The sequence below is a fragment of the Hypanus sabinus genome, chromosome 6, assembly GCF_030144855.1.
Source record: "Hypanus sabinus isolate sHypSab1 chromosome 6, sHypSab1.hap1, whole genome shotgun sequence".
Taxonomy (NCBI): domain Eukaryota; kingdom Metazoa; phylum Chordata; class Chondrichthyes; order Myliobatiformes; family Dasyatidae; genus Hypanus; species Hypanus sabinus.
Window position 1 is genome coordinate 113,876,692 of NC_082711.1, and position 12,706 is coordinate 113,889,397.

At 47.2% G+C, this 12,706-nt stretch overlaps 1 protein-coding gene across 4 annotated transcripts in view; it reads right to left on the reverse strand.

The window, feature by feature from the left end:
* Positions 1–328: 328 nt before the first annotated feature.
* LOC132395766 (peptidyl-prolyl cis-trans isomerase FKBP5-like) overlaps positions 329–12,706 on the reverse strand; it is a 291,454-nt gene continuing 279,076 nt past the window's right edge. For 2 of the 4 annotated variants that reach the window (XM_059972769.1, XM_059972770.1), the window contains 2 exons: positions 3,233–3,472; positions 334–1,667 (listed from right to left, as the gene is read on the reverse strand). In XM_059972769.1, the coding sequence (XP_059828752.1) occupies positions 1,569–1,667; positions 3,233–3,472 (339 nt within the window). In that variant the 3' untranslated portion in view covers positions 334–1,568. Of the gene's footprint in view, positions 1,668–3,232; positions 3,473–12,706 lie in introns of all 4 variants that reach the window. The other 2 variants (XM_059972767.1, XM_059972768.1) reach the window with 2 other exon arrangements.

Sequence of the window (12,706 nt, forward strand, 5' to 3'; positions counted from 1 at the left end):
TTCACCAACAACCCACTCCCCTCCACCAAACTTCCAGTCTTCCAGTTTTTGACACTTCCCCCCTCCCCCTTCCCCTCCTGCTTCCATCCACTGGCTACCCACCCACTTCACTCTCCTGCTCTTCCCCTCCCTCTGTTATTCAGTTCCAGTTCTCCTCCCTCTCTTAACTCTCCCCTATCTCCCCCCTCACCCCCTCCTCGCCCCCACCCTCCCATTCTCAAACCCCTCTCTCCCTCTCTCTCTCTCCCCAATCTCTCCCCATCATCTTCCCCCCCCCCTCACCATCTCTTCAATGGTTCCCATTTCACTTTGATCATATTCCAGCACTGGTGTCCCTTGTGTTCCTGCTCTTGAACTGTCTTCACCTTCACCATCCCCTCACTCTCTGGGCTTCATGTGCCTCTTTGCCCTTACTGATCATCCACCTTTCTCTGCCTCTTAACTCCACCTCTACCCCTCGACAGCTTGGCCTAATCTGACTGTAATACTGCACCCCTCTTCCAGTCACCTTTGGCTCCCATTCGACCACTCCTCCTCTTTCTACTGCTTATCTTCCCTCTCCATTCTCAGTCCTGATACAGTGCTTTGACCCAGAATGTCTACGCTTCCTATCCGCTCTGCGCACTCAAGCTAATGACTTCCTCCAGCAGGCTGCTTGTTGCTTCGAGTATCCCGTGTTCCTAGAGTTCACTTTGCACCCAGAGTAGTGGCATCCACTGCACGAGCTGGGCCATGTTGCAGGGGAATCATCAGATAGAAGTGTTTTCTGATAATGTTCCTGACAGCTTTCAGTATGAAACAAGCTTTTTATTGAGAAACCTAAATGTTAAAGACAGAAGTTGCTCAGGTATTCCACTACAAACAGTTACTCCTTGGATTGCCGTTGGCTCTGTCAATGAGGACAATCTTTGCAAGTACAGTGGAGACAGAAACACTGAAGCTCATTGAAACACTGCAGAGGCTCTGTGGGGAATGACCACAGACCAGGGTCCTGCCGTGACACAGCAGTGAGAAGTGTACCTCCGACACAGCTGGGGGCAGTGACGGAGAAAGCCTTTGAGAAGCCTGCTTCTCTATAGTAGAACGAGGGAGCTCAGTGCATGTTCTTACAGGCAAGGAAAAGGCATTTCAGCTGAATTAGAAGGTTGTTCCTTTACTCTCTGGAAGCTCATCTTGAAAGTGAATTCTTTGCAGGGTTGATGCAGAAGGTTACACCCTAACAGAACCTACTCACATGACTGTCTATTCACCGCATTCAAGGACAAATATCCAAAACCAGAGGAGGACGATTATTATGTTTATTTGTGCTTGATTCTGGAATGCTCAGAAATACTTTCACTCAGGTTTATAAAGATCTGCCATGGCTTTCGGTGGAGTCTGCAACCAGCAGCTGTCAATGTACTTCTCGAGATCTCCAGCTATAACAATTCTTTTGTTCCCTTTTATCGGCAGAAAACAGCTCCTTGCACCTTAAAGCGGGACATTGTTCAGCACAGGGTTGCTGAGGTGCCATTTAGGGCCAACTTAGAAACCAGCCACTTTGTTCTTCTGACAGGGGCATTCCCCCTTCATGCTGCCTCTCTGGGTTTTTTTTCTTCAGGCGAATCCTCCTCCACCTCTTTAAGCATATTGCTCCCTTTCTCCCTGGAAGATTTGCCTCTTCTTCCCTGCAAAATAGACTAGGCGTCAGAAGGAAGCAATTAGATTCCCCAAACATGTTAGCTGTTTCTGGAGCTGAGACATCATCTGACCGTGATGCAAAAGCTTATGCTTCCATTGTGGAGACTGAAGCTCAGTGCATGTTCTTACAGATAAGGAGAGAATCAGGGGGATAGGCTGGGGCAGTGAAGGTTGGGGGAAACAGGGGTAATCTAAATGATATGGAGGCCAGATATATGCATCCCGTTAAAGAAAATAATCACAACTATAGAACTTTGAAGCATAGAAGGATACATTCATCCTCATGTGTCACTGACAGTTCTTTGTTAGACCAGAATTTTGTAGCCCGTTCATTTCCTGTAGTCTTGGGTAAGATGTTGCGTCAAACATACTTTTTTTGTTTTGCAAACCATAGTAATTTCTACCTGACAAACAGTCATTCATCTACCAATGGAACACACTTGCTATCTATAGTCTGTACTTGGATTTAGTAAGTCTGCTTGGTTTATATATTTGTTTTCTTTTGTCATCATCATCATCGTCAGTATGTGCCATGTCAAGTGACATCATCATTATGTGCCGAGTCATGTGACGTGGGTGATCATGATCCCCTGATCATGATTGTTCTTGGCAAATTTTCCTACAGAATTGGTTTACCATTGCCTTCTTTTGGGCAGCATCTTTACAAGATGGGTGATACCCCCCCAGCCATTATCAGTACTCTTCAGAGATTGTCTGCCTGGCGTCAGTGGTCTCACAACCCAGGCTTGTGATATGAACCAGCTGCTCATCCGACCATCCACCACCTACTCCCATGGCTTCACGTGACACTGATTGTGGGGGGCTAAACAGATGCTACCCCTTGCCCAAGGGTGACCTGCAGACTAGTGTAGGGAAGGAGCACCTTACACCTCCTTTGGTAGAGACGCATCTCCTCATATACTCAGTTATAGTAGAGGTATATTTACTTTTCAAGTCCTCAGACATCCCAAAGCATTTCGCTACTCATGAACTACTTCTGAAACGGCACTGCATGGTACCATATGCAGTAATGAAATATTGTCATATATTCTATTTTGGTGGTATTTATTCAAATAAGAATGTAAATTTACCCTCAAGTATTATTGCATGTTACTTAATAACAAGCTAAGGGCAAATAGAGGGTGGTTTAAGTTTTCCTCTGATGGTTCAGCATTCTCCCAGTGCTCCAGGCTGTGTGGTCAAATGGCTGGAGCTGAGATCTGTCAGTACAGTGATGCAGCTTTTAGTGTTACTGCCTTCCTATTCCAATAATCTGCTTCAAACCCCGTGCTTCATGGAATTTGCACACTCTCCCTGTAATTTTTTTCTTCTAATTGTGCTTCGTGAACAATCTTGAGATAATTTATTGTTTTCTTCTGAAAGCTACTTGTATGATTCTATGTGACTGTAACGCGGCTGCAATTAAGTTTACACATGTAACTTGCGCAGATGGCAATAAAGTCAATTTTGATTTTGATTCTGGCAAGTCGCAGGTAATTGACAAATACAGATCTTTCTTTGATCATTCAAACTGCCCCCATTTCACACACACCTTTAAGTCCCTGTCTGCAAACTTTTGGAACATATTAGCATAGATCTTCTTGTTCTTCTCGTGGTGCTCCTTTATCCTCCTCTGGCACATGAGAAGCTGGGCCCTTGCTGCCTTGTTGTCAGGGTTGACCTGAAGAACCTCCTGGAAATCCGCTTTCGCCAGGTCGAACTCATTCACAGAGAGTCTTGCCTCTCCACGTCTGTACAGGGCCTTCTCGTTCAGTCTGTCAATCTCTAATGCCTGCATGGGAATGAAATGAAGCTTGATTTTTAAACCTTGCAGTCGTTATTATCATTTAATTCGTGGGCTGATTGCATTTCAAGAAGGAATGGAATGCAAAAGAAATCTTAAATAAAAACACATTACTAACAGTCATAACAATTCCCCTCTCTCATAGGACACTATTCTATCTAAATCTGCCCAGTGCTTAAAATCTGCTCCAAAGTCTGGAGATTCTCTGTCACACTGCTGTCCAGAGAACCTTTGCTTAGGAATAAGGATGTAAATGCCATTAAAATGAGTGGTTTTTACTGTGTACTTTAAGTGGGCCTTCAGAAGTTGTTGACGGGTCCTTTTGTTGAACACATCTGCTCCTTCTTTGAAAGTACTCCCTATTTTAGGTCAGGCATTCCATGAATTCAGTTCAAAGCTGGGTGCTGCGTGGAAACCCAGACAAGAGTTTCTCATTCATCTCCTCAAGTTTATTTCAACAGAACTTCCCTTTGGACTTGGACTTGAGGCAATTCAATGTGGCAGAAGTGAGACAAGGCGAGGGAGCAGGCCTGGCACCTAGAGCAAGGAAGGCCCCAGATTTGATCGATTGAACTGCTGAGTTGAATTGGAAAGGCTGAATCGAGGTGACGGGACCCAGGCCCCTGACAGTATCAAAGTGACTGAACTTGATATTTGACCATGAGATGGAGGAGGAGAATTAGGCCATTTGGCCCATCTGGACAATGATTTAACTGCTGGGCTGAATTGGAATGGTTGGGTACAGGCTGAATCAAAGCGATGGTGACAAGGCGACTGAGCCCAATATTTAGACACCAATTTAGACACAGGGCCAGATTGAAAAGATCTGTCTGTTAGGCCGATTTAGTTTGCTGCTCCGTTCTGTGCTGAACTAAGGGTCTGTGGACAGACTCTCTTTGTGGCCTTCAGTTCAGATGCTATTTGCTTGTGCTTATTGTTTTTTTTCTCTCTGTACACTGGGTGTTTGACTATCTTCCTTTTTAATGGGTTCTTTTGGATTTATTTGATCTGTTAGGAGACAAATCTCAAGGTTGTGGAATGTATACACACTCTGATAATGATTGTGCTTTGAACTTTTGAACATGACCATGAGTGACGAGTGGCATAACTCCATCCACCTACCTTTCCCCCAAAGGTCAGACGGACATTCACCAATTTCACATTAAAATTATTCATTCAGCTATAATCAACGGCTTTTCATGAGAGGTCTGTATTGCCAACTCCGCTTTAGCATGTCCTAATGATCCCGAATTCTTTCTTGTATGGCAGGCTCTGGCTACACCTTCTTCCCCAGACTGTCACACTAAAGGTAAGTCTTGTTACTGAACACGGCATTTCTAAAATCACGAACCAGAAGGTAGTAGTGATCTGGAATTCACAGCCTGGAGGAGTGACAGAGATAATAAAACTTCACACGTTTAAAAAGCATCTACTTGGGTATGTTCTTGAAGAGCCTAGGTAGAGTCCTACAGCCTGAGCAATGGACCCGAGTTCACTTTTTCTGCTTGTACAACAGTCCCAGTGTGTGGATTGCAGATACAGGAGACGCTGCAGGTGCTGGAATTAGAAGCAGCACAGAAGTCTGGGGGCGGGGTGGGGGTGGGGTTCATGGGTTTCAGCAACATCTGAGGGGATGATATTACTTGCTTCAGGTTGAAACCCTTCCACAGGGTGCAGTTTCCTTTTACCTGCCAAGCTCTGTAGTCACAGGGACTAATATATCTGTGTTTCAGTACCAGGTAGGAGTAAATTCCTTCTGGAAAACACGTTTAGCACAGGTACAATGTGGATTTCACAGGACACTGTCCCATCAGACCCTCTCGGGGCAGGTACAATGTGGATTTTATATGACACTGTCCCATCAGACCCTCTCAGGGCAGGTACAATGTGGATTTCACAGGACACTGTCCCATCAGACCCTCACGGGGCAGGTACAATGTGGATTTTATATGACACTGTCCAATCAGACCCTCTCAGGGCAGGTACAATGTGGATTTTATATGACTCTGTCCCATCAGACCCTCTCGGGGCAGGTACAATGTGGATTTTGTATGACACTGTCCCATCAGACCCTCTCGGGGCAGGTACAATGTGGATTTTGTATAACACTGTCCCATCAGACCCTCTCGGGGCAGGTACAATGTGGATTTCACAGGACACTGTCCTATCAGACCCTCTCGGGGCAGGTACAATGTGGATTTTATACAACACTGTCCCATCAGACCCTCTCGGGGCAGGTACAATGTGGATTTTATACGACACTGTCCCATCAGACCCTCTCAGGGCAGGTACAATGTGGATTTTATACGACACTGTCCCATCAGACCCTCTCAGGGCAGGTACAATGTGGATTTTATACAACACTGTCCCATCAGACCCTCTCGGGGCAGGTACAATGTGGATTTTGTATGACACTGTCCCATCAGACCCTCTCAGGGCAGGTACAATGTGGATTTCACAGGACACTGTCCTATCAGACCCTCTCGGGGCAGGTACAATGTGGATTTTATACGACACTGTCCCATCAGACCCTCTCAGGGCAGGTACAATGTGGATTTCACAGGACACTGTCCCATCAGACCCTCACGGGGCAGGTACAATGTGGATTTTATATGACACTGTCCCATCAGACCCTCTCAGGGCAGGTACAATGTGGATTTTATATGACTCTGTCCCATCAGACCCTCTCGGGGCAGGTACAATGTGGATTTTGTATGACACTGTCCCATCAGACCCTCTCGGGGCAGGTACAATGTGGATTTTGTATAACACTGTCCCATCAGACCCTCTCGGGGCAGGTACAATGTGGATTTCACAGGACACTGTCCTATCAGACGCTCTCGGGGCAGGTACAATGTGGATTTTATACGACACTGTCCCATCAGACCCTCTCAGGGCAGGTACAATGTGGATTTTATATGACACTGTCCCATCAGACCCTCTCAGGGCAGGTACAATGTGGATTTTATACGACACTGTCCCATCAGACCCTCTCGGGGCAGGTACAATGTGGATTTTATATGACACTGTCCCATCAGACCCTCTCAGGGCAGGTACAATGTGGATTTTGTATGACACTGTCCCATCAGACCCTCTTGGGGCAGGTACAATGTGGATTTTATACGACACTGTCCCATCAGACCCTCTCAGGGCAGGTACAATGTGGATTTTATACGACACTGTCCCATCAGACCCTCTCGGGGCAGGTACAATGTGGATTTTATAGGACACTGTCCCATCAGACCCTCTCGGGGCAGGTACAATGTGGATTTTATACGACACTGTCCCATCAGACCCTCTCAGGGCAGGTACAATGTGGATTTTATACGACACTGTCCCATCAGACTCTCTCAGGGCAGGTACAATGTGGATTTTATATGACACTGTCCCATCAGACCCTCTCAGGGCAGGTACAATGTGGATTTTATACGACACTGTCCCATCAGACCCTCTCGGGGCAGGTACAATGTGGATTTTATACAACACTGTCCCATCAGACCCTCTCGGGGCAGGTACACTGTGGATTTTATACGACACTGTCCCATCAGACCCTCTCAGGGCAGGTACAATGTGGATTTTATACGACACTGTCCCATCAGACCCTCTCGGGGCAGGTACAATGTGGATTTTATACAACACGGTCCCATCAGACCCTCTCGGGGCAGGTACACTGTGGATTTCACAGGACACTGTCCCATCAGACCCTCTCAGGGCAGGTACAATGTGGATTTTATACGACACTGTCCCATCAGACCCTCTCAGGGCAGGTACAATGTTGATTTTATACAACACTGTCCCATCAGACCCTCTCGGGGCAGGTACAATGTGGATTTTATACGACACTGTCCCATCAGACCCTCTTGGGGCAGGTACAATGTGGATTTTATACGACACTGTCCCATCAGACCCTCTCAGGGCAGGTACAATGTGGATTTTATATGACACTGTCCCATCAGACCCTCTCAGGGCAGGTACAATGTGGAATTTATATGACACTGTCCCATCAGACCCTCTCAGGGCAGGTACAATGTGGATTTTATACGACACTGTCCCATCAGACGCTCTCAGGGCAGGTACAATGTGGATTTTATATGACACTGTCCCATCAGACGCTCTCAGGGCAGGTACAATGTGGATTTTATATGACACTGTCCCATCAGACCCTCTCAGGGCAGGTACAATGTGGATTTTGTATGACACTGTCCCATCAGACCCTCTCAGGGCAGGTACAATGTGGATTTTATATGACACTGTCCCATCAGACCCTCTCAGGGCAGGTGCAATGTGGATTTTATACGACACTGTCCCATCAGACCCTCTCAGGGCAGGTACAATGTGGATTTCACAGGACACTGTCCCATCAGACCCTCTCAGGGCAGGTACAATGTGGATTTCACAGGACACTGTCCCATCAGACCCTCACGGGGCAGGTACAATGTGGATTTTATATGACACTGTCCCATCAGACCCTCTCAGGGCAGGTACAATGTGGATTTTATATGACTCTGTCCCATCAGACCCTCTCGGGGCAGGTACAATGTGGATTTTGTATGACACTGTCCCATCAGACCCTCTCGGGGCAGGTACAATGTGGATTTTGTATAACACTGTCCCATCAGACCCTCTCGGGGCAGGTACAATGTGGATTTCACAGGACACTGTCCTATCAGACGCTCTCGGGGCAGGTACAATGTGGATTTTATACGACACTGTCCCATCAGACCCTCTCAGGGCAGGTACAATGTGGATTTTATATGACACTGTCCCATCAGACCCTCTCAGGGCAGGTACAATGTGGATTTTATACGACACTGTCCCATCAGACCCTCTCGGGGCAGGTACAATGTGGATTTTATATGACACTGTCCCATCAGACCCTCTCAGGGCAGGTACAATGTGGATTTTATACGACACTGTCCCATCAGACCCTCTCGGGGCAGGTACAATGTGGATTTTATATGACACTGTCCCATCAGACCCTCTCAGGGCAGGTACAATGTGGATTTTGTATGACACTGTCCCATCAGACCCTCTCGGGGCAGGTACAATGTGGATTTTATACGACACTGTCCCATCAGACCCTCTCAGGGCAGGTACAATGTGGATTTTATACGACACTGTCCCATCAGACCCTCTCGGGGCAGGTACAATGTGGATTTTATAGGACACTGTCCCATCAGACCCTCTCGGGGCAGGTACAATGTGGATTTTATACGACACTGTCCCATCAGACCCTCTCAGGGCAGGTACAATGTGGATTTTATATGACACTGTCCCATCAGACCCTCTCAGGGCAGGTACAATGTGGATTTTATACGATACTGTCCCATCAGACCCTCTCAGGGCAGGTACAATGTGGATTTCACAGATCACTGTCCCATCAGACCCTCTCAGGGCAGGTACAATGTGGATTTTATAGGACACTGTCCCATTAGACCCTCTCAGGGCAGGTACAATGTGGATTTTATAGGACACTGTCCCATTAGACCCTCTCAGGGCAGGTACAATGTGGATTTTATATGACACTGTCCCATTAGATCCTCTCAGGGCAGGTACAATGTGGATTTTATACGACACTGTCCCATTAGACCCTCTCAGGGCAGGTGCAATGTGGATTTTATACGACACTGTCCCATCAGACCCTCTCAGGGCAGGTACAATGTGGATTTCACAGATCACTGTCCCATCAGACCCTCTCGGGGCAGGTACAATGTGGATTTTATATGACACTGTCCCATCAGACCCTCTCGGGGCAGGTACAATGTGGATTTTATATGACACTGTCCCATCAGACCCTCTCAGGGCAGGTACAATGTGGATTTTATACAACACTGTCCCATCAGACGCTCTCAGGGCAGGTACAATGTGGATTTTATATGACACTGTCCCATTAGACCCTCTCAGGGCAGGTACAATGTGGATTTTATATGACACTGTCCCATTAGACCCTCTCAGGGCAGGTGCAATGTGGATTTTATACGACACTGTCCCATCAGACCCTCTCAGGGCAGGTACAATGTGGATTTTATACGACACTGTCCCATTAGACCCTCTCAGGGCAGGTACAATGTGGATTTTATACGACACTGTCCCATTAGACCCTCTCAGGGCAGGTACAATGTGGATTTTATATGACACTGTCCCATCAGACCCTCTCAGGGCAGGTACAATGTGGATTTTATATGACACTGTCCCATCAGACCCTCTCAGGGCAGGTACAATGTGGATTTCACAGGACACTGTCCCATCAGACCCTCTCAGGGCAGGTACAATGTGGATTTTGTATGACACTGTCCCATCAGACCCTCTCAGGGCAGGTACAATGTGGATTTTATACGACACTGTCCCATCAGACCCTCTCAGGGCAGGTACAATGTGGATTTTATATGACACTGTCCCATCAGACCCTCTAAGGGGAGGTACAATGTGGATTTTATATGACACTGTCCCATCAGACCCTCTCAGGGCAGGTACAATGTGGATTTTATAGGACACTGTCCCATTAGACCCTCTCAGGGCAGGTACAATGTGGATTTTATAGGACACTGTCCCATTAGACCCTCTCAGGGCAGGTACAATGTGGATTTTATATGACACTGTCCCATTAGACCCTCTCAGGGCAGGTACAATGTGGATTTTATACGACACTGTCCCATTAGACCCTCTCAGGGCAGGTGCAATGTGGATTTTATACGACACTGTCCCATCAGACCCTCTCAGGGCAGGTACAATGTGGATTTCACAGATCACTGTCCTATCAGACCCTCTCGGGGCAGGTACAATGTGGATTTTATATGACACTGTCCCATCAGACCCTCTCGGGGCAGGTACAATGTGGATTTTATATGACACTGTCCCATCTGACCCTGTCAGGGCAGGTACAATGTGGATTTTATACAACACTGTCCCATCAGACCCTCTCAGGGCAGGTACAATGTGGATTTTATATGACACTGTCCCATCAGACCCTCTCAGGGCAGGTACAATGTGGATTTTATATGACACTGTCCCATCAGACCCTCTCAGGGCAGGTACAATGTGGATTTCACAGGACACTGTCCCATCAGACCCTCTCAGGGCAGGTACAATGTGGATTTTATACGACACTGTCCCATCAGACCCTCTCAGGGCAGGTACAATGTGGATTTTATATGACTCTGTCCCATCAGACCCTCTCGGGGCAGGTACAATGTGGATTTTGTATGACATTGTCCCATCAGACCCTCTCGGGGCAGGTACAATGTGGATTTTGTATAACACTGTCCCATCAGACCCTCTCGGGGCAGGTACAATGTGGATTTCACAGGACACTGTCCTATCAGACCCTCTCGGGGCAGGTACAATGTGGATTTTATACAACACTGTCCCATCAGACCCTCTCGGGGCAGGTACAATGTGGATTTTATACGACACTGTCCCATCAGACCCTCTCAGGGCAGGTACAATGTGGATTTTATATGACTCTGTCCCATCAGACCCTCTCGGGGCAGGTACAATGTGGAATTTATATGACACTGTCCCATCAGACCCTCTCAGGGCAGGTACAATGTGGATTTTATACGACACTGTCCCATCAGATCCTCTCAGGGCAGGTACAATGTGGATTTTATACGACACTGTCCCATCAGACCCTCTCAGGGTAGGTACAATGTGGATTTTATATGACACTGTCCCATCAGACCCTCTCAGAGCAGGTACAATGTGGATTTTATAGGACACTGTCCCATTAGACCCTCTCAGGGCAGGTACAATGTGGATTTTATACGACACTGTCCCATCAGACCCTCTCAGGGCAGGTACAATGTGGATTTTATACGACACTGTCCCATGAGACCCTTCCAGGCAGGTACAATGTGGATTTTATATGACACTGTCCCATCAGACCCTCTAAGGGGAGGTACAATGTGGATTTTATATGACACTGTCCCATCAGACCCTCTCAGGGCAGGTACAATGTGGATTTTATAGGACACTGTCCCATTAGACCCTCTCAGGGCAGGTACAATGTGGATTTTATAGGACACTGTCCCATTAGACCCTCTCAGGGCAGGTACAATGTGGATTTTATATGACACTGTCCCATTAGATCCTCTCAGGGCAGGTACAATGTGGATTTTATACGACACTGTCCCATTAGACCCTCTCAGGGCAGGTGCAATGTGGATTTTATACGACACTGTCCCATCAGACCCTCTCAGGGCAGGTACAATGTGGATTTCACAGATCACTGTCCCATCAGACCCTCTCGGGGCAGGTACAATGTGGATTTTATATGACACTGTCCCATCAGACCCTCTCGGGGCAGGTACAATGTGGATTTTATATGACACTGTCCCATCAGACCCTCTCAGGGCAGGTACAATGTGGATTTTATACAACACTGTCCCATCAGACGCTCTCAGGGCAGGTACAATGTGGATTTTATACGACACTGTCCCATTAGACCCTCTCAGGGCAGGTACAATGTGGATTTTATACGACACTGTCCCATTAGACCCTCTCAGGGCAGGTACAATGTGGATTTTATATGACACTGTCCCATCAGACCCTCTCAGGGCAGGTACAATGTGGATTTCACAGATCACTGTCCCATCAGACCCTCTCGGGGCAGGTACAATGTGGATTTTATATGACACTGTCCCATCAGACCCTCTCAGGGCAGGTACAATGTGGATTTTATACAACACTGTCCCATCAGACCCTCTCAGGGCAGGTACAATGTGGATTTTATATGACACTGTCCCATCAGACCCTCTCAGGGCAGGTACAATGTGGATTTTATATGACACTGTCCCATCAGACCCTCTCAGGGCAGGTACAATGTGGATTTCACAGGACACTGTCCCATCAGACCCTCTCAGGGCAGGTACAATGTGGATTTTATACGACACTGTCCCATCAGACCCTCTCAGGGCAGGTACAATGTGGATTTTATATGACTCTGTCCCATCAGACCCTCTCGGGGCAGGTACAATGTGGATTTTGTATGACACTGTCCCATCAGACCCTCTCGGGGCAGGTACAATGTGGATTTTGTATAACACTGTCCCATCAGACCCTCTCGGGGCAGGTACAATGTGGATTTCACAGGACACTGTCCTATCAGACCCTCTCGGGGCAGGTACAATATGGATTTTATACAACACTGTCCCATCAGACCCTCTCGGGGCAGGTACAATGTGGATTTTATATGACACTGTCCCATCAGACCCTCTCAGGGCA